Consider the following 22,671-nt stretch of genomic DNA (forward strand, 5'->3'; position numbering starts at 1 on the left):
GGAAAAAGAATCAAGCATTTATCCTGGCTTTCTTATATGAACTGAACTGCTGGTTAACCAAAATTTAGATAAGAGAAAGTGTTTCTTTACAGAAAGAGTTCAACTAAGCTGAAAAGGAAATCATGAAATCAGAATATCACCATTTGGCAACCCCAGTGAATTAACACATCTCGGTACAGAGCATGAACAGCTGCTGATATCCCAAAAAGAAGAATCAGCCACAAATTATGTGCCTCCTGATATATCCCCTACAGCCTTGCCAAAGGAGTTGAACCTGAATCTGAATAAACCTCTGAATTCATGTGAAGGAAATTCAGAGAACAGAAGAAAGTTGAACCATACCATAATACAATCGGCAAAACCTGGACTGTGGAAAACTCTACAATAAATTATATTGGAGTGAAGGAGGGAGGGAAGGAGAAAGGAAGGGCAAGGGGAAGACTATAGATGAAGAGAGACTTGAAAGACATATCAAATACAATACTTGAAAAGGCAAGGCTAAGAGTCTAGAGATGTATACACTTCAGTAATAAAAGTATAAAGTAATGTAAGAAGACTACTATAAAAGTTAGGATAGTGGTTACTTTTAGCAGGGGTAGAAGGTAAATTTAATTGCTGTAGGGCACACATGGAAGACTTAGTGGCTAGTACAGTTTTAATTCTTGATACAGCTCATGGTGCAAAAGCAGTTGTCATATTCACACTGACAAAGCTATAAAAAATGTTCTTACTACAAAGGCAAAAAAATACTTGTTGCAATAAGGATATATACTTTTGCAAATTTTAAAAGGGAGATGGTGGGGATATTGGGTGAAGGCAGTAAAAAAGGGCAAACTTCCAGTTAAAAGATAAGTAAGTAGTGGTGATGTAATGCACAACATGATGACTATAGTCAACGATACTATATTGTATATTTGAAAGTTGCTAAGAGAGTAGACTTTGAAAATTCACAAGGAAAAAAAATGTAACTGCGTGAGGTGATGGATGTTAACTAAACTTGGGGGGGGGTGATCATTTCACAATATATGCATATATCAAATCATTATGTTGTACACCTTAAACATACACACTTTTCTATGTCAATTATATCTCAATAAAATGGCAGGAAAAAAATATATCAAACTGGTAAACTAACCTTCCCGAAGAATGCTGGCAATATGTAACAAAACTTTTAAAAATATGCATACTTTAAACTATGATATAGTAATGGTATATCTACAAAACTATTTTATGGAAATAAAGATGCCAACGAAAGATACTTATTTTAGCTATATTTAAAATACTAAATACTTAAAGACCTAATATTAGAAGAATGATTAACTGCACAATGATATAGCTGTATGATGAGTGCTATTGAAGTTATTTCAGGGATATTTCATGAAAAGAAATAATTCATATAGAGAGGAAAAACAATGAAATATAACAATACATAAATGCACAGAACAGTGGGAGAAAATATATCAAAGATTAGTGATTATAAGTGATTTTTATTTCTTTGCTTTGTCTATGCCTTCCTAGATTTTTGTTGTCTATCACATATCAGAAGAATGTCCCAACAGATAAAATATATCAGAGTCTTTTCAAAAAAGAGATTTCTGTAGTGAAATATGCATGGGAATGACTTAAAAAATAAGATGACACCAAGACAAATATTAATCAAACTATCAAAAACTAAATACAAGAAAAAATATTAAAAGCAGCAAGGGAAAAACAACAAATAACATACAAGGGAATCCCCATAAGGTTAACGGCTGATCCTTTGCAGAAACTTTGCAAGCCAAAAGGGAGTGGCAGGACATATTTAAAGTGATGAAAGGGAAAAACCTACAACTAAGATTCTCTACCCAGCAAGGATCTCATTCAGATTCGATGGAGAAATTAAAACTTTTCCAGACAAGCAAAAGCTAAAAGAACTGAGCACCACCAAACCAGCTTTACAACAAATGCGAAAGGAACTTCTCTACACAGGAAACACAAGAGAAGGAAAAAACCTACAATAACAAACCCAAAACAATTAAGAAAATGGTAATAGGAACATACATATCGATAATTACCTTAAAAGTAAATGGATTAAATACAGACTGAAAGTGAGGGGATGGAAAAAGATATTCCATGCAAATGGAAATCAAAAGAAAGCTGGAGTAGCAATTCTCATACTGGACAAAATAGACTTTAAAATAAAGACTATTACAAGAGACGAAGAAGGACACTACATAATGATCAAGGGATCAGTCCAAGAAGAAGATATAACATTTGTAAATATTTATGCATCCAACACAGGAGCACCTCAATATGTAAGGCAAATGCTAACAGCCATAAAAGGGGAAATCGACAGTAACACAATCATAGTAGGGGACTTTAACACCCCACTTTCACCAGTGGACATATCATCCAAAATGAAAATAAATAAGGAAACACAAGCTTTAAATGATACATTAAACAAGATGGACTTAATTGATATTTATAGGACATTCCATCCAAAAACAACAGAATACACTTTCTTCTCAAGTGATCATAGAACATTCTCCAGGATAGATCACATCTTGGGTCACAAGTCAAACCTTGGTAAATTTAAGAAAACTGAAATTGTATCAGGTATCGTTTCCGACCACAATACTATGAGACAAGATATCAATTACAGGAAAAGATCTGTAAAAAAATACAAACACATGGATGCTAAATAATACACTACTTAATAATGAAGTGATCACTGAAGAAATCAAAGAGGAAATCAAATAATACCTAGAAACGAATGACAATGAAAACACGATGACCCAAAACCTTTGGGATGCAGCAAAAGCAGTTCCAAGAGGGAAGTTTATCACAATACAATCCTACCTCAAGTAACGAGAAAAATCTCAAATAAACAACCTAACCTTACACCTAAAGCAATTAGAGAAAGAAGAACAAAAAACCCCCAAAGATAGCAGAAGGAAAGAAATCATAAAGATCAGATCAGAAATAAATGAAAAAGAAATGAAGGAAATGATAGCAAAGATCACTAAAACTAAAAGCTGTTTCTTTGAGAAGATAAACAAAACTGATAAACCATTAGCTAGACATCAAGAAAAAAAGGGAGAAGACTCAAGTCAACAGCATTAGAAATGAAAAAGGAGAAGTAACAACTAACACTGCTGAAATACAAAGGATCATGAGAGATTACTACAAGCAACTGTATGCAATAAAATGGACAACCTGGAAGAAACAGACACATTCTTAGAAAAGCACAACCTTAAAAGACTGAACCAGGAAGAAATAGAAAATATGAACAGACCAAATCACAAGCACTGAAACTGAGACTGTGATTAAAAATCTTCCAACAAACAACAGCCCAGGACCAGATGGCTTCACAGGCGAATTCTATCAAACATTTAAAGAAGAGCTAACACCTATCATTCTCAAACTCTTTCAAAATATAGGAGAGGGAGGAACACTCCCAAACTCATTCTACAAGGCCACCAGCACCCTGATACCAAAACCAGACGAAGATGTCACAAAGAAAGAAAACTACAGGCCACCATCACTGAAAAACACAGATGCAAAAATCCTCAACAAACTACTAGCAAACAGAATCCAACAGCACATTAAAAGGATCATACAACATGATCAAGTGAGGTTTATCCCAGGAATGCAAGGATTCTTCAATATACGCAAATCAATCAATGTGATAAACCATATTAACAAACTGAAGGAAAGAAACCATATGATCATCTCAGTAGATGCAGAAAAAGCTTTCGACAAACCTCAACACCCATTTACAATAAAAACTCTCCAGAAAGTAGGCATAGCAGGAACTTACCTCAACATAATAAAGGCCATATATGACAAACCCACAGCCAACATCATTCTCAATGGTGAAAAACTGAAACCATTTCCTCTAAGATCAGGAACAAAACAAGGTTGTCTGCTCTCACCATCATTATTCAACATAGTTTTGGAAGTTTTAGCCACAGCAATCAGAGAAGAAAAAGAAATAAAAGGAACCCAAATTGGAAAAGAAGAAGTAAAGCTGTCACTGTTTTCAGATGACATGAGAATACACAGAGAATCCTAAAGATGCTACCAGAGAACTACTAGAGCTAATCAATGAATTTGGTCAAGTAGCAGGATACAAAATTAATGCACAGAAATCTCTTGCATTCCTATACACTAATGATAAAAAAATCTGTAAGAGAAATTACGGAAACACTCCTATTTACCACTGCAACAAAAAGAATAAAATACCTAGGAATAAACCTACTTAAGGAGACAAAAGACCTGTATGCAGAAAACTATAAGACACTGATGAAAGAAATTAAAGATGATACAAACAGATGGAGAGATATACCATGTCCTTGGATTGGAAGAATCAACATTGTGAAAATGACTATACTACCCAGAGGAATCTAAAGATTCAATGCAATCCCTGTGAAACTACCAATGGCATTTTTCACAGAACTAGAACAAAAAATTTCACAGTTTGTATGGAAATACAAAAGACCTGGAACAGCCAAAGCAATCTTCAGAAAGAAAAACGGAGCTGGAGGAATCAGGCTCCCAGACTTCAGACTATACTACAAAGCTACAGTAATCAAGATAGTATGGTACTGGCACAAAAACAGAAATACAGATCAATGGAATAGAAGAGAAAGTCCAGAGATAAACCCACACACATATGGTGACCGTACTTTTTTGGCTCAGCGGCCATGGTTCACGGGCCCAGCCGCTCCACGGAATGTGGGATTTTCCCGGACCAGGGGCATGAACCCGTGCCCCTTGCATCAGCAGGTGAACTCTCAACCTTTGCGCCACCAGGGAAGCCCTGGTGACCGTACTTTTGATAAAGGAGGCAAGAATATACAATGGAGAAAAGACAGACTCTTCAATAAGTGGTGATGGGAAAACTGGAAATCTACATGTAAAAGAATGAAATTAGAACACTCCCTTACACCATACACAAAAATAACTCAAAATGGATTAAAGACCTAAATGTAAGGCCAGACACTATCAAACTCTTAGAGGAAAACATACGCAGAACACTCTTTCACATAAATCACAGCAAGATCCTTTTTGACCCACCTCCTAGAGAAATGGAAATAAAAACAAAAATAAACAAATGGGACCTAATGAAACTTAAAAGCTTTTTGCACAGCAAAGGAAACCATAAATAAGATGAAAAGTCAACCCTTAGAATGGGAGAAAATACTTGCAAATGAAGCAACTGACAAAGGATTAATCTCCAAAATTTACAAGAAGCTCATGCAGCTCAATATCAAAAACACAAACAACCCAATCCAAAAATGGGCAGAAGACCTAAACAGACATTTCTCCAAAGAAGATATACAGATTGCCACCAAACACATGAAAGGATGCTCAACATCACTAATCATTTTAGAGAAATACAAATCAAAACTACGATGAGGTATCACCTCACACCAGTCAGAATGGCCATCATCAAAAAATCTACAAACAATAAATGCTGGCGAGGGTGTGGAGAAAAGGGAACCCTCTTGCACTGTTGGTGGGAATGTAAATTGATACAGCCAGTATATACGGAGAATAGTATGGAGGTTCCTTATAAAGCTAAAAATAGAACTACCATACCACCCAGCAATCCCATTACCAGGCATATATGCTGAGAAAACCGTAATTCAAAATGAGTCATGTACCACAATGTTCATTGCAGTTCTATTTACAATAGCCAGGACATGGAAGCAACCTAGCTGTCCATCAACAGATGAATGGATAAAGAAGATGTGGCACATATATACAATGGAATATTCCTCAGCCATAAAAAGAAACGAAATTGAACTATTTGTAGTGAGGTGGATGGACCTAGAGTCTGTCATACAGAGTGAAGTAAGTCAGAAAGAGAAAAACAAAACCATATGCTAACACATATATATGGAATCTAAAAGAAAAAAAAAAGATTCTGAAGAACCTAGGGGCAGGACAGGAATAAAGATGCAGATGTAGAGAATGGACTTGAGGACATGGGGAGGGGAAAGGGTAAGCTGGGATGAAGTGATAGAGTGGCATGGACAGATATACACTACCAAACGTAAAATAGCTAGCTAGTGGGAAGCAGCTGCATAGCACAGGGAGATCAGCTCCGTGCTTTGTGACCACCTAGAGGGGTGGGATAGGGAGGGTGGGAGGGAGGGAGACACAAGAGGGAGGAGATATGGGGATATATGTATAGCTGATTCACTATGTTATAAAGCAGAAACGAAGACACCAATATAAAGCAATTATACTCCAATAAAGATGTTAAAAAAAGACGAGGAATGTAATATTTTGCTCTACCCCCTTTTCTGCCTTATATGCCTCTCTCCATCTCTCATCCTAGATAACATCTTAAGTCTCATTCCTGCTAATTCATGGTATAAGGTTTACGGAAGGGAACAAGTAATTACTGGAAAAATACATGCCAGTCTCTGGGGTACCAGCTTCATATACACATTGCCTCATTTCTCCTTTAAGGGGAAATACTTACAGTTTAACAGAGAATGTCTGAAATTCACAATGTCCTCAAAACACTAAATAGGACAGAAGTAATTAGGTACATGATCCATAATTTAATTTAAGGATGGTCACCCCAGCTCTGTTTATAATAGCAAAAAAAAAAAAAAAAAAGAACCTAAATACCCAAAAACAATTGGTGTTAGTAATTATCATGTTACAGATATTTATTGGCATAGAAAAAAACAGCACCAATTAAAAAAAGGAAGTTGCAATTATCCCATTCTGTCTCAAATATATGTGTGCACGCATCTGCACATAGGCCTGGATGTATAACCAAGATTTAATGGTGTTTCTCTCTTATTTAGTTATAGGATTTGGGGTGTTTTAGTTTTGGGGGGACTTTTGGGGTTTTTTCTGCTTGTATGTGAGGCAATTTTTTAAAGCTAAATTGCATCTCTTCTCTTTCCTTCTCCTAAGGTAGATTTTGGCAACTGGACTAGAATTTCTAGTTCCACAATGCTAATATTTATTCTATAGCGGAAATCAGGACCACTGCTCCAGCTAACTGCAAGTTTTCAGTCTGAATAGCTTGTACAGGTGGAGGGCTGCCAGAAGAGGGCAGCACTGGTCACTGAGAACACTGCATGATTTCTACAACAGTGCTGTGCAGACTTCTTTTGTCAGTCACAAGCTCAGTTTATTGTCCAGTTTGGAGAAGGGAAAGAGAAACTAGTAATTGATGAATACCTATTTCTTACGTAAGTAAGCAGGATTATGCACTATTTTTTATCAGGTGAGTTTTGCCCCTAAAACAACCCTGTTAGTTATTATGATTCTCATTTCACAAATAAGCAAATTAAAGTTACTAAAAGGATTAAATAACTGACTCCACATTATACTGGGATTGACATGTACACACTGCTATATTTAAAACAGATAACCAATAAGGATCTACTGTATAGCACAGGGAACTCTGATCAATATTCTGTAATAACCTAAATAGGAAAAGAATTTGAAAAAGAATAGATACATTTATATGTATAAATGAGTCACTTTGCTGTATACCTGAAACTAATACAACATTGTTAATCAAGTATACCCCAATATAAAATAAAAAAAAAAAATTTAAGTTACACTATCAAGTAGAAGAGTCAGGATTAGAATCTACACTTTTATCATTGAAAAGCCCAAAGTCTTTCTAGTGCACTGTGGCTCCCACCAAACTCATGAAACTGTAACTATAATCCTAATTACTGGAAGACGATCTCACCTTATTGGCAACAGCATTAACACTTGGCCGGGCGTCAAATATAAACATTTTATGAGATTGGGCATTGGAGTCCATGATGGCTTGAAGGTATTTTTCATCTTCTTTGCTTCGCTTCCCACTTACCCCTACCATGGGCTGGCTACACCGAGTGATTGTGGCTTGACTTTCAGGATGAATCCATGATAAAACCTTAATGGGGGGAAAAAAGTGGCAACACACCCTTTACATGCTCCTCTGTTTATAAGCCTTCTGAAAATCATTACTCTATAAAACTCTGCTTTCTAATTGGATTCAAAGGCTAGCCATAAAAGGATATACGAGGCTGCTATGAAAATCATCACCTTTCTTTCAAGCCAATACTAGCATGTGGAAAACTTGGTCTAATTCATTAATCAGATATTGATTTATGAAAGTCACTGATTATTGGAAGTGTGGTCTCTAGAAAAAAAATAGATTAAAACGGGGCTAAGTAAACCCCACTTTTAAAGTCTGAGTACTGTATCAGCAAAACTGTCCAACTATACAGTCTTCAGAATCTGAATTTTTGTACCTAAAATTATTTGAGCTATCTTTCTAGAACACAGTAATTCATCACAAATTTGTAAAGTTTTCTTCTTTCTAGGATTTAAAGGAAAAAAAGCATTTATCACCATGACCAAAGATGTATAATAAGATAAAGAAATAGTGAATACAGAGCCAACTTTGTTTTCAAGTTAAGAACCATGCAGCTCTCTAATATCCATCTCAAATTCTCCAGAAACGTCTTTAGTCCAAGTCTTTCCTCTGGTTTAAATTTTACTAAATAACACATTCTCTAATATCCCCAGAGAAGACCTGCTGCTGTAGCTATTTTTAATCCTGCAACCATTCTCCCATTTGTCATCCTCATCATTATGTGAAGTACAAAAGCAATGGGAAAGTTTCAGCACAGCTTCGCACTTACTGGGATACGGCCCCGTGATCTGAAGGATGCCACTCTCTTTAATTCTTCATCAGGAATATTTGCCGGCACAACCAAGAGGGCAGGGTATGTATCACAAAGCTCATACCGTTCATTTATCTTTGTTATTCTCCAGCTTTCATTTGGAATTCCCTACATGTGAAATAAAACATAAGACAAATTACTGCCCAACAAAAATATTTTAAAACATCAGAACAGAAGCCTCCTATTCAACTTCTCTTTTCTCCACTATGTATCACTTAAGTTGTTGGAATAGTTATTGTCTGCCTGTGGTGACCAGGCTTTTAGGATGAGATATTCTAACACAGGGATCTGTGTTCATTTTGGCATTCAATTTTACGTTAATAGATTTATTAAATCATTAAATACTGATTGAGTGTTGGGTCTGTCCTAAGCACATCAAATGAAAAGCAAGGAAACAGTAAGACTGAAAGTGTTCTTGTCTTTAAAAAGAACACAGTCTCATACAGTTTGACTGGTGAGTAATTCTGCTGCCATTCATCTATACAAAGAAATTTCTGAGGGCAGGCACCAAGAGTCCACCAGAATGCTACATACATGTTTATCACTTATATACCCAAAGTGAATTTTACAGTATTAATAAAATGTTGCTGATATAAAACATATTTAAAAAAACAAGGAAGTAATAGAAGGCAAAACCAAAAAAAAAAAAGAGGCAAGAGAAACACTTAAAACAATTTTTTAAAAACACATCAATTATTAAACTCATTTGGTCCTTAAATATTTGCCATATTTATAACTAGTATACCACTTCACATATAGGATTACTTAATAAAACACTTTAAAATTTCCATTCCCATTCCATAGAAAATAGAGCCATTACATTAAATGGCTGGAATTAAGAAAATACATATATTTTTAATTTTATTACTTCTGACAACTCAATAAACCGAAAAAGACAAAACTGAAAGAAACCAAATTACAGGAAAAAAAAACATTTATTGAGCACCTACTATGTGCAGGCACTATGCCAGCAGCCTTTCTCTATCCCTCCCTCCCTCCCCCCCGCCCCCCCCACACATATTACTGTATTCAGGTTTCATTACTGTCACTTTATAGATGAAGAAATTGTGGCACAAACTGTAACTTGACCAAAGGAAGTTGTAAAGAATTCCATGTACATTCTAAAACTATCCTTTTAATAAAAAAGGAACATTGTGCCTCAAGAAAAATTCTACTATCCTGGTTCACAAAATTGTTATAAAAATCTGAAATCAAAGGGCAGGAGGTACTCTCCTTTAAAGGGGTATTTCTAAAGTTGTTGCCGAACACCCAAGAGGATATTAAAATTAAGAAAGGAAAATTCCCTTCCAGTAATCATGCGATAAATATTATCAAGAGAGTTTCCACCCATCCCTAGCCAAGGTCTGTCTCTTCATTAGTGCCTTAAATACTATTTACCCCATTTAATTAGCCTGGTCCCAACTTGCTTCCTATGATCTACATCTCTCTTTCCCTCCTGCTTTCCTCAACTTTCTAGATAACTGTTCAGGTAAGATCCTTACTTATTTCCAGAAATAAAAAAAAGGTTTAAGTAAGAGATGTTTAAAATAAATGTTCATGCTGTAATAAAAAATGTACAATGAAAAAAATGAATTCGTAAGTTTATAGAGGTGGTACTCAACCAAGAAACTTGGATACCACTTCTAACTCTCCCTCACCCTCTACTTCCAATGAATGACTAATTTTTATGATTTTTTTCTTCCAAAAGTGCCTGAAAAAAGTTTGCTCACGTCTCTCAATCTTCACTGTCACTTCCCTAATTCAGGCCATTGTCACTTCCCTAATTCGGGCCATTGTCACTTCTCTTTTGTCCCTCTGCAATCCATTCTCCACACTGCCTCAAAATTCTTTTAAGATGCAAAAGCTATCACATCATTCTTCTGCCTAAAAACTATCAATGGCTACCTATTCCTTTTCACATAAAGTATAGAATCCTTTATGGGACTTGGCAAAGACTTTCACACTCCTGCTTTCCCCACTGATCTCTGGCCACTCTAGTCTAGCCTATACCAAACACCTTCAGTTTCCAGATGGCTTCATATTCTATCACCAGAGTACTTGCTCTATTATTCACAATATTCATCACTGTGTATTTTGATTGTTAGTTTACTTCTTTGAATCCTCCATTAAACATATGTTCTTTGGGAGTCAGGAGTGTGTCTTTCTGTTTTAGCCACTAGTACACAGTAGGTGCTACATGAATTTGATGAATGAATGAATGTGTGAATGAATAAAATCAATGAACCACAAGGAAGCTTCTACAAGAAGCAAAATTAGTTTCTGAAGTTTTCTTAGAAAATATGGAGTCAAAGCTGAGAGGGTCAGATCTCCTGAGACTCCCATCTCTCTCTCACTGCCTTCCCATATCCTTGAAAAATCACTACCAGGGAGAACTGTTACCACTGAGGTTGTGTCATATTCTTCAGAAAAATGGATGGGTGGGAGTAGAATCATTGACTTAAATTACCTTAATGGCTATTGTCTTCCTCATTCTTAGAGAAGCTGACACACCTAACTGCACTAAAGAAGTGCCTTCCAAGCAGAAAACTGGAGTTGGCTAGTCAGCATATACATTCTTTGTAGACAGTGCTAAAGATATAAGGACAACTGTTGATCTCTGGCATACATCTTTCTTCTCTCCATGCAAATCACTGCCCTTCAGTTAATGTAACCATTTGTCAGTCAATTTACAACCAAATTAACTGGATTATAGCTTTCCCTAGTTACTTACATTCCATTTCTGAGGATAAATTCTGTTCTCCTTTACTGTACTTGACTGCTCTCCAAATTTGTTAAGCAAGGTATCTACCATATGATTATTTCTGCAGAAGACCATGCTCATTTTCTATATACTGATTTTTACTATTTTAGCAACTTGATGATTTCTCTTGACCTTATCCACAAATTTCAGGGTCCTCTGTATAATCACTACATGTATCAAGAGAAAATTAAAGAAATACTCTCTTATACAACAAACAATGGTTACTAACAGCTTTGCCCATTTAAAAAAATATATAATCTAATTTCTTTAGGCACTATAAGGTATAGGTCTACAAATTTAATGTGGCTTTCATTTTGTGTTTCAGCGGCAGCACACAAAAAGCCAACCAATCATGACTTCTGTATTTAGAGCTTTACAATGTAACAAATATAATAATAATCATTTGGATCGATTTCTATGGTTTATAATGTGCCTTTCTGTGTATCACTAATCCTTCAAACAATCCTATAAGGCAGTTCCTATCACCAAGTAAAAAATAAATGCACTGTGACATGAGTGACTCATTCAACAGCACATATCTAAGTGTGAGAGCTAAGCAAGTGCCAGAGATAGGATTCAAAACTGAGTCTTCTAAATGATCTGGAATTAGATTGTGGTGACAGCTGCACAACCTTATGAATATGTTAAAAAACAGTGATGTAGGGCTTCCCTGGTGGCGCAGTGGTTTAGAGTCCGCCTGCCGATGCAGGGGACACGGGTTCGTGCCCCGGTCCAGGAAGATCCCACATGCCGCGGAGCGGCTGGGCCCGTGAGCCATGGCTGCTGAGTCTGCGCATACGGAGCCTGTGCTCCGCAACGGGGGAGGCCACAACAGTGAGAGGCCCGCGTACCGCAAAAACAAACAAACAAACAAAAAAACAACCAGTGGTGTACACTTTAAAGTAGAAAATTTTATGGTATGTGAATTATATATCAATTTTAAAGAAAAAAAGAATAGAGAGGCCGTGTGTTTTGAGATGGTATAATCTCCAAAATATGTTAAATGGAAAAGAAGGGTACAGTGTGTACAGAATGCTATTATCTGCTTTAAAAAAATACTCTATACACATTATACAAGCTGTGTAGCATAAAATCTCTGAAAGGATATAAGGGTAATGAGTAACATTATTTCCTAAAGGGAGAGGAACTGGGATGGCTGGGGAACAATGTTGGCCGGAAGGGAAACCTTCCTTTCAGTATACTCTTTTATACCTTTTGAATTTTATACAGAGTGTGAGTATTACCGCATCCAATTTTTTTTTTAATTTAAAAGAAGAAAAAAGGAATACTCTGATGCTTTATTTTTAGTCTCAACATTTATATTAAGAGATTACCCTGAATAGCAAAGGAAAAACCATCAACAAAATGAAAAGGCACCCTATGAAATTGGAGAAAATATTTGCAAACCATATACTTGATATGGCGTTAATATCCAAAATATATAAAGAACTTAAAAACAACAACAAGAAATCCGATTAAAAATGAGCAAAGGATCTGAATAAACATTTTCCCAAAGACATACAAATGGCTAGCGAACACATGAAAAGATGCTCAACATCACTCATCATCAGGGAAATGCAAATCAAAACTACAATGAGATATCACCTCACACCTGTTAAAATGGCTAATTACACAGCATTGTAAAGCAATTATACTCCAATAAAGATGTACTAAAACATAAATGAATAATTTTTAAAATAAATAAATAAACAATAAAATAAAATGGCTAATCACCAAAAAAACAAGAAATCACAAGTGTTGGCGGGGATGTGCAGAAAAGGGAGCCCTTGTGCAGTGTGGGAAACAGTAAGGAGGTTCCTCAAAAAATTAAAAATAGAACTACTATATGATCCAGCAATTCCACTTCTGAGTATTTATTCAAAGAAAATGAAAACACTAACTCAAAAAGATATATGCTTCCATTCATTGTAGCATTATTTACAATAGCCAAGATATGGACACAATATAAGTGCTCACTGATGAATAAAGAAAATGTGGTGTATATATATATATATATATATATATATATATAAAGAGTGAGAGATCTCTATATATAATGGAATTTTATTCAACCATAGAAAGAATGAAATCTTGCCACTTGTGACAATATGGATGGAACCTGAGTGCACAATGTTAAGTGAAATAAGAGAGAAAAAAGCGAATATTGTATGACGATCTCACGTATATGTGGAATCTTAAAAAAAAAACAAAACAAGAAAACAAGCTCATAGATAAAGGGAACAAACTGATGGTTGGTTGTTGGAAGCTTGGAAGCAGGAGGTCAGGAGTGGGCGAAATGGTGAAGGGAGCCAAAAGGTACAAGCTTCCAATTATAAAGTAAATGTAAGTCACAGGGATACACTGTACAGCATGGTAACTATAGTTAATACTGTATTGTATATTTGAAAGTTGCGAAGAGAATAAATCTTGAAAGCTCTCATCACAAGAAAAAGAATCCTGTAACTGTTTTTGGTGACACTGTCTAGATGTTAACTAGACTTACTGTGGTGATCATTTCGCAATATTTATAAATATCAAATCATTATGGTGTACACCTGAAACTAATATAATGTCGTATGTCAATTATACCTCAATGAAAACAAGGAAAGAAACAAACAGAAGAAATTATCTTCATTTTGTTCAGTAATAAACTTAAATTTAAAAAAAAAAGTCTTCTAACTACACCAAATACAGTGTCCTCTCCACTAGACTTTAACTTAGTTGACTCAGAGACAAAGTGTCTAACTCTGCAGTAAAAAGCCAACAAATTAATCTGGTAAATCAAAGACCACAGAGCATCTGTACCATTCAGTATAGAGTTCAATGCTGTATTCTGATTACTGCATTTCCTAATCTCATAATTCTCTTTCTGAATGTGTATAGCTGTTCATTTACTTCTTTTCAATTGGAGTATAGCTAATTTACAATATTGTATTAGTTTCAAATGTACAGCAAAGTGATTCAGTTTTGATATTTTCTCTGATTTTTTTCCATTATAGGTTATTACAAGATATTGAATATAGGTTCTTGTACTATACAGTAAATCAATGTTGTTTATTTTACATACAGTGGTGTGTATCTGTTAATCCCATACTCCTAACTTATCTCTCCCCCCACCTCTTTCTCCTTTGGTAAACATGAGTCTGTTTTCTATGTCAGTGAGTCGTTTCTGTTTTGTAAACAAGTTCATCTGTATTACTTTTTTAGTTCCACATATAAGTGACATTATATATTTGTCTTTCTCTGCCTGGCTTACTTCACTCAGTATGATAATCTCTAGGTCCATTCACATTGCTGCAAATGGCAATATTTCATTCCTTTTTATGGCTGAGTAATATTCCTGTGTGTGTGTGTGCGCGTGTGTGTGTGTGTGTGTGTACACCACATCTTCTTGATCCATTCATCAGTTGATGAACAGTTAGGTTGCTTCCATGCCTTTGCTACTGTAAAAAGTGATGCTATGAAACATAAGGGTGCATATATCTCTTTGAATTAGAGTTTTCATCTTTTCCAGATCACATGGTAACTCTATTTTTAGTTTTTTAAGGAACCTCCAGACTATTTTCCATAGTGACTATACCAATTTACATTCCCACCAAAAGTGCAGGAAGGTTCTCTTTTCTCCACACCCTCTGCAGCATTTATTTGTAGACTTTTTGATGACAGCCATTCTAACCAGGGTGAGGTGATACTTCGTAATAGTTTGGTTTTTTTTGTTTTTGCAATACGCGGGCCTCTCACTGTTGCGGCCTCTCCCATTGCGGAGCACAGGCTCCGGATGCGCAGGCTTAGTGGCCATGGCTCACGGGCCCAGCCGCTCCACGGCATGTGGGATCTTCCCAAACCGGGGCACGAACCCGTGTCCCCTGCATGGGCAGGTGGACTCTCAACCACTGCACCACCAGGGAAGCCCTCATTATAGTTTTGAATTGCATTTCTCTAATAATTGGCAATGTTGAGCCTCTTTTCATGTGATTGTTGGCCATCTGCATGTCTTCGGAGAAATGTCTATTTAGGTCTTCTGCCCATTTTTTGATCGGGTTGTTTTTTCGCACTCACTCTTCAACTTATTCTTTTTCATATTAATTTCTTTCTTTTCATGGACACAGTTATCTCATCTCCTTTCCAAAGTTCTATGTTGAATGCTACTACAACAGACAGCAATTTTTGCCCAGATTCCCAAAGAATATTCTTTATTTTTACAGTTCTACAGACATTTGTTAGATTTTCTGATTGCTTTGCCACCTAATTCGGACACTGGATTTTTGGTTTAGCAAAAATTTTGCAATGTTACGTGTAGACTCTTGGTTTTTAAAAGCTGATCCATTTATTTTGTATTCTGCTTCATATTTTTCCAGGTGATGGTTTTATAACTGAATGGTTTTATAACTGATGGTTTTATAACTAATTTTAAATTTTACTTGCCGCATGCAATTGAGCAACAAAATCAGTTTCAAACCATCTGGATATCTTTAGTTCTCTAGTGATGGTTTCTTATTCTTCCTGGCTTTCTGAAACAAACCTAAAAAATTAGAAGCTTTATAGTAATTAAAATGCAATGTTTAAAATCTAAATATAAAAATCAGAGCCTAATGTTTGTCATATTTGAATTCTAGAATAATTTGAATATCAAATCTAATAATTACCAAGAAACAATCAATGTGTCTGAAAAATTCTCAAGAATGCATAGTGAACATGTGGAAAGTTAAAAATAAAAACTATTTTTGGTAGAGTTTAAGTATTGCAGTATAGGAACTCTGGGAAGTGGTATATTGAGGAAGAATAGGGAGAATGATACACTATAACACAGATTTCAAGACAGAATTCTGCTTTAATCTCCTACTGTGGTGAATCACATTATTAGGTTTTCTAATATTAAGCAAACTCACCTTAGTCATGATGTATTATCTCTTTTGTATACTATCAGATTTATTAACATTTTATGTAGAAGTGTGTCCTCTGAAAATGTAGAACTTTCAAAATTTTATGTGCAGCTAAATTATAAGTAGTAGAATTATTAGGAAATGTTTTCAGAATTAAATTATAGGATACCCAAAAAGAAAAATCTGAGTGAATAATGCAAATGACATATAAAAACATTAAAATGTAAATATATTTACAATTTTATTTTTATAATTATTAAACATTTTTTCAATAAACTGATTTACTTGTAAACTCTTAGATAAGTAAAGATTCATGAAAGATCATTGGCATAGTCTGAAAAGCTGTTTAAAGAAACTGAAAGGCAATCAGAAAAATCAAGATTAGCCTTTGTTAAAGAAACAACAAAAACCATAAAACTATATAAAGCTGTTCACTTCTATCCATGAATATTTTATTGTAATGAAAAGAATACAGAAGACTGAAATTCAAAAAAAAAGTACTTACCTGCCTTCTATACTCTAAAAGAGAGTCATATAGCTTCCACCCATTTTCAGGGAATACTTCTTTGTACTCAAAAGCAAAAAGAGGCTACAAAAAGTAAAGAGTTAATAGCTAAAAAAGACATTTAAGAAGGTAATGAATCAGAAATGTAACCTTATCATACCCCAAGTTTTCATTTACTTATCTGTAAGGATATTTTGTATTGGTATTCTTCTTTATATTGTTGTTTTAGCTTTTGTTTTATAATTTTGAAAACTTTTTTTTATATTTTCAAGCACAGAAAAGAACAAAGGTCTGTCACCAAGATTTATCAAATGCTAACATATCACCATGTTTCCTTCAGATATCTTTGGTAGCTGTTTTAGGTTTACTTCTAAATAATGAAAGATATTACATAAAAAAGACATCTCCTGATATAATTAATTAGTTTGACATCACAGATATCAGCAGTTAAGCAGCTTTAAGGATTATGCTACATTTTTTAAAACATACTGAATAAAACTTTTTAATTTGGGGCTTGCAAGCTGTACCAAAAAAGAAACTTTAATTTATCATTAATGTAGACAGAATAGCAGGAACAACTATGATGATAAACACTCAAACTTGAGTCAGAAGACCAGGATTGATTCTAAATTTTACTTCTTACTAACTACGCCACTGAGTCAATTATTTACCTGCTCCTGGTTTCAACTTTAAAATACGGATAAATAATATTTAGCACCACAGGGCTACTGTAGAAGTTAGATTATATAAAATAAATGAGGAAACCTAGTACTGTTAATAGCACACAGTAGGAACTCAGTTCTAAGTATTTATCCACCCTTCCCTCCTGAAATTGCTAGACTTAACTCTCAGCTCTCAATTAAGAAGATTTCACATCCTAATGAAAACCACATACAGCTTTTCATCATGGAAATACCCTAGATAGAAAGATCATATAATGATAGAATGTCAGTCTGCAGGGATGGACCTCAGAAATCAGCTAGTCCAGCTTCCTCATTTTATACCTTAAAAAGCTTGTCCTATAGATTAAATCTAAACTAGACATCTGGCAAAGTGGGACTGTAAACAGAGAGATTCTAAATAGCCTAGTTTCTTGACACTACACTAATAATTATAATATAGCTTTTTCAAAGATGAGAAACCTCTTACCAGGTTATTAGAGACAGGAAATGCATATTTCATTAGATTCTCAAATATAGATCTTCTTGTTCGCCCCTCAGGTTTGTGAGCAAACCGTAAGTTCCGGATATCCTAGAAAAGAGTTATGATCCAAGTCACCTATCATTGTTTGTTCACTTTTTATTTAATGAACAAATAAGGCAACTATTTGTTCATTAAATAAAAAGTGAGTGAATGTGAGATACAAAAATAGACAACAGCTCTTGGAGGCAGGGAAATTACAATGCCTTATTGAGAGAAACAAAAATAAACACAAGACACTCTGATACAAGGCAGAATTCAGAGGACGGAAAATTTCCCTCTGCTTATGAACAAAAGGCCACTGAAGGAGCCAGCATCTCATGTAGGCACTGGAGATTAGAGATACTATATCTGAAGTCATGATATTACATGGCTGATACACACTATCAACACTATGCCCTGGGACTTCCCTGGTGGTCCAGTGGTAAAGAATCCACCTTCCAATGCAGGAGACGCGGGTTGATCCCTGGTCAGGGAACTAAGACTCCACATGCCATGGGGCAACTAAGCCCCCTCACCACAATTACTGAGCTCGCGTGCCTCAACTAGAGAGCCCGCTTGCCACAAACTATAGAGCCCACGCGCTCTGGAACCCCCACGCCACAACTACAGAGCCCACATGCCACAACTAGAGAAGAGAAAACCTGCACACCACAACTAGAGCGAAGCCCACGCACCGGAACAAGAGATCCCGCGTGCCTCAACGAATATCCCACATGCCGCAACTAAGACCCAACACAGCCAAAAATAAATAAATAAATAAATCTTAAAAAAAAAATTATGTCCTTTCCCTGTGAAAGCTCAATGTCTGTTATGAATTTCCCTATTAAAAACCTGATTAGCTGTTGTTATATTTCATAAATGTCTTCATTCCCATTATGCTTGGTGATCACTTGCCTATTTACAATCCCTTGCCAGGACTCATTTCCATTGGATCTTCAATTCATTAGGCTCCTGCTACTAGACTGATAGAACCAAACTCTGCCTAAAGGTCTTCCTCCAGTCCACGTCCCAAGTTCTTCAACTATCTACTAGCAAAAACTTTGAATAGTTTGACTGATATCATCCAGGCTCTAAAGTCAGATCTAAAGAGCAAAATTCCCTTCCCTTATTTGTTCTCAAGCAGTTTTCTATGCTCAGGCTGAATGTAGATATTCATGTTCCAATTTACTGAGATCTTAATAGCACTAAGAAAATAAACGGGATTGTGAATAATTTCAAGACTATTCATTTTATTTAAGTGGTTTCATCTAGACAGAATTCAAAATAGCTTTATTCCACTGCATTCTGTAAAACTGAGCACACAGACACTCCACTACAATGCACCTACAGAACATGAACAAGAGAACATTTTATTATAAATCTGATCCAAAATTAGAATGCCAGCTCTACCACCTTTTAAAACAAATGTGTGAGAACCTAAGCTGATACTTTGTTTTTCATCAGTAAATACCTTTACAACTAATAGAGATATTCATAATCAGTCTGTTAAACAGAGCTCTCCAAAAGTACCATAGCAGGGGCCCTACAAATGTTTGGGTTTATTGATAATGGTCTTGTTCTATGGAAAAAGTTATATTTAAAATGATCAAAATTTCAGTCACCCTCTTTCATGTCCTCTTATATTCTATGCTCTATTTACTCCTTAGACCACAGAAGAGCCATCAGGAGACAATGTGCCTGTCACACAACTGACAGCTATTATACTCTTAGAGCCCTTCCAACTATAATGGAAAACCACACAAATAATTACTAAGTCATTAGCTTTAATACTAGATTCATAAAGCTTCTAAGATTGTCATGAGAAAGGATCTTGAAAGTTACGCATATGCTGTTGCTTTTACTCTTTTGGCACTCGTGGAACAGCAAAAGAAAGGAAAAAGATGATCTAGAAGTGAGATGTACACAGCTGTTAATTAGGCTATATAGTAAGGAGAACAGTGACCTTAGAAGTGGCAATGGTATTAAATATTTATGACTGAATGTTAAGATTATAACAATCTAACTCTCATTCAAGTATCAATGCACTTAAGGAATGCTAGTTAGATAAGAAAATACAGAAGGTCTATAACATGAAGTTTTCCTCACCATTGTTTTAGAAGCAGAAAAATTATGAGAACTAGAAATAGGAAAGAGTTGATTGTATCACAATCAGTTCCTCCACTACAAAGTACTATGAGCCTTAACTGCTCAGAGCCTTATGTTTCTAATTTGTAAATTAAAGGTAATAATGTCCATCATGCTTACTTCAAGATTTTTATGAGGCTCAAAAATGAAATAATGAATGTGAGAGTACTTTGTGTTCAGTCCAAAAAATTCAAGTCTAATTCACGACCAATCACCTTTTTATTACTCCTAAATGTTATTTTCTTCTACCAGAATGACACTTCTGGCATGAAATCCATTTGATATTTTGGAAGTTTCTAAAATATCTATTTAATAGAAAGCTTTTCAAACAAAAAAAAAATTGCATACGTATTACAACATTTACCTTGCACACAGTTTCAAGTCCGTAAGAGTTTTCACCTCGACTAGAAGCACCACCAATTTTTTCTACTCTACTTATAACACCAAGAGAAGCATCTAAAACAAATGGGGGATCCTAAAGGAAGGAAAAAAAAATTAAAACTGAGCAACTGATACTGTACAATTATAGCTGAGAAAAATATTAACTAGAAATGCTTTAATTAACAATGACCAAAGAATGAACAAACAACATACAGATGTACATATAAAAATCTGATCCAACAAGCCTTACCCGTTCCATGCTTTTGAAATATAACCTGTAATTCGTAACAGTCAGAGTTCCTCGTACAGCACCAGTGAATGGACATATATAAGTTACATCTTTGGCTGAAAAGGAAAAGAGCCCACAATTTACTATACATTGTGCACTATTAAAAACTGCACTATCATCTTTTCACAAACAAAATTTAAAAGAATTCTGATTGCTAGTCTAAATTATGATCAAAAAAATCACAGAATCAGTGATTCAAAGAGACCTCAAATGCCAAATCCAAGCTTCTAACCACACACTAATCCGGGGAAGGAATGTAGAATAAATGGGAAGGACTGAAGAAGCAGAGGAACACCCTGAGACAGACACAAGGAAACAAAGATGGCCACTCTCCCTGATGGACAGATGAGGTGTGGCAGTTGGAGTAGTGAGTGGAGGAGTAGTGGTAAAGGTGGGAACAACAGTAAATGTCTCAAGTCACAGTCACCAAACATCTAATCATAGTTCCTAGATCATCTCTCCAATCTGCTGGTCTTCTTCTAGCCACAGTCTAGTGTGTCACCATTCCTCTAACTATACAATACCTAAAACATAATAACAGAAACTCCTGACCTGATTATATTTATACGGAAAATACTGTACAGAAAATGAAACATATGAAATAGATTCTTAGAAAAAATAACAGTACAATAAGAGGGTATTATATTCCTGAACGAGCAACAGATGTCAAACTTTGTAGAGAAATAATCACAAGCATTGTTTAATTAAATGATAAATGATGAATCTATACAGTATTATCGCTTTTTAAAACGTGTTAATTAAGCAGGGTAACTCAGCTACCACCAGCTCAAAATAATATTTAATATGGTAGAGTTCATATGCCCAATACAAAGGTTTTTTGTATCTTGAAACATTCATAAATCCCTGCTATGTCATTACTGTAGCAAAGCAGCAGATAAAGGAACATCTTCATTGTTCCAAGAAACTAAGTCACAATTAGGAGCAAAAAATTTCTAAGAACCTTTCAAGGGACTTCTGGGAAAACTTAGGAACATGAAATATGTTTAATAAGGTATTGCAACTTCCTTGACTTTGCTTTCTATTCCTCACTTTGAAGAACTGACCGCTTTGTATGGAATTTGAAATGAGACTGATCTTCCAACAAACATTTCTAACCTTCAAAATAGTTCCCTTGGGAATGTTCAAGTATGAGCTAAATTATTTGACTCATTGTTTCCAATGCATTTCCAATGCTTCATTTAGAGGGAAGCTATTAAAATTAAATAAACCAATCATTATAGAAAGATACATAAGCTTGCCTTGCAGACATTTTCTTTCCCTTATGAATTTTTGTCTCAACTGGGAAAGCTTTATTCAATGTTACTAAAGACATTTCTTGATTTGTTCCAGAGCCAATTTTCTTCACTCACACAAGAAAATCAGTCTTCTTATTCTATATTCTACTACAGGATATGTCCCTCTTAGTCCCAGCCCAAAGTTTTTGTTACAACTTCCTTTATTCTAAAATCATGAAATAATATACATGAAAGTGCTTCCAAAATTAAAAGTACTCTACTAGATATCGGGTTGGCCAAAAAGTTCGTTTGGTTAATGAATACGTTATTCAATAAAGTTCTTGATGAAAATTACTTACAACCCAATGAACTTTTTGGCCAACCCAAGGGTTTATAGCTATGTTATTATTATCATCATTAGGCTTGGCTTTGCTCTGTCCCTTTTATCCTTTTTCCTCAGGCTGGTGGCAGCTAAGTCACTCTGAAGAGAGAATTTATGCCTAGCAGAGTTTGTACCAAGTAGAAGAGAGACTGTGATTAGGAATCTTAACCAGAGTGAATGACAACAGTAACAACCAGCACTGACAGCCT

General features: G+C 35.3%; 1 protein-coding gene across 9 annotated transcripts in view; it reads right to left on the minus strand.

Moving 5' to 3' along the window:
* Window positions 1-22,671, minus strand: part of MTMR2 (myotubularin related protein 2) — a 108,489-nt gene that overhangs the window by 19,450 nt on the left and 66,368 nt on the right. For all 9 annotated transcript variants that reach the window (XM_079930346.1, XM_079930338.1, XM_079930343.1 and 6 more), the window contains 6 exons: window positions 20,807-20,901; window positions 20,540-20,650; window positions 17,998-18,099; window positions 16,849-16,932; window positions 8,658-8,807; window positions 7,715-7,903 (listed from right to left, as the gene is read on the minus strand). In XM_079930346.1, coding sequence (XP_079786472.1) covers window positions 7,715-7,903; window positions 8,658-8,807; window positions 16,849-16,932; window positions 17,998-18,099; window positions 20,540-20,650; window positions 20,807-20,901 — 731 coding nt within the window. The remainder of the gene's footprint in view (window positions 1-7,714; window positions 7,904-8,657; window positions 8,808-16,848; window positions 16,933-17,997; window positions 18,100-20,539; window positions 20,651-20,806; window positions 20,902-22,671) is intronic.

This window comes from Stenella coeruleoalba (genome assembly GCF_951394435.1).
Source record: "Stenella coeruleoalba genome assembly, chromosome: 8".
In the NCBI taxonomy this organism is placed as follows: domain Eukaryota; kingdom Metazoa; phylum Chordata; class Mammalia; order Artiodactyla; family Delphinidae; genus Stenella; species Stenella coeruleoalba.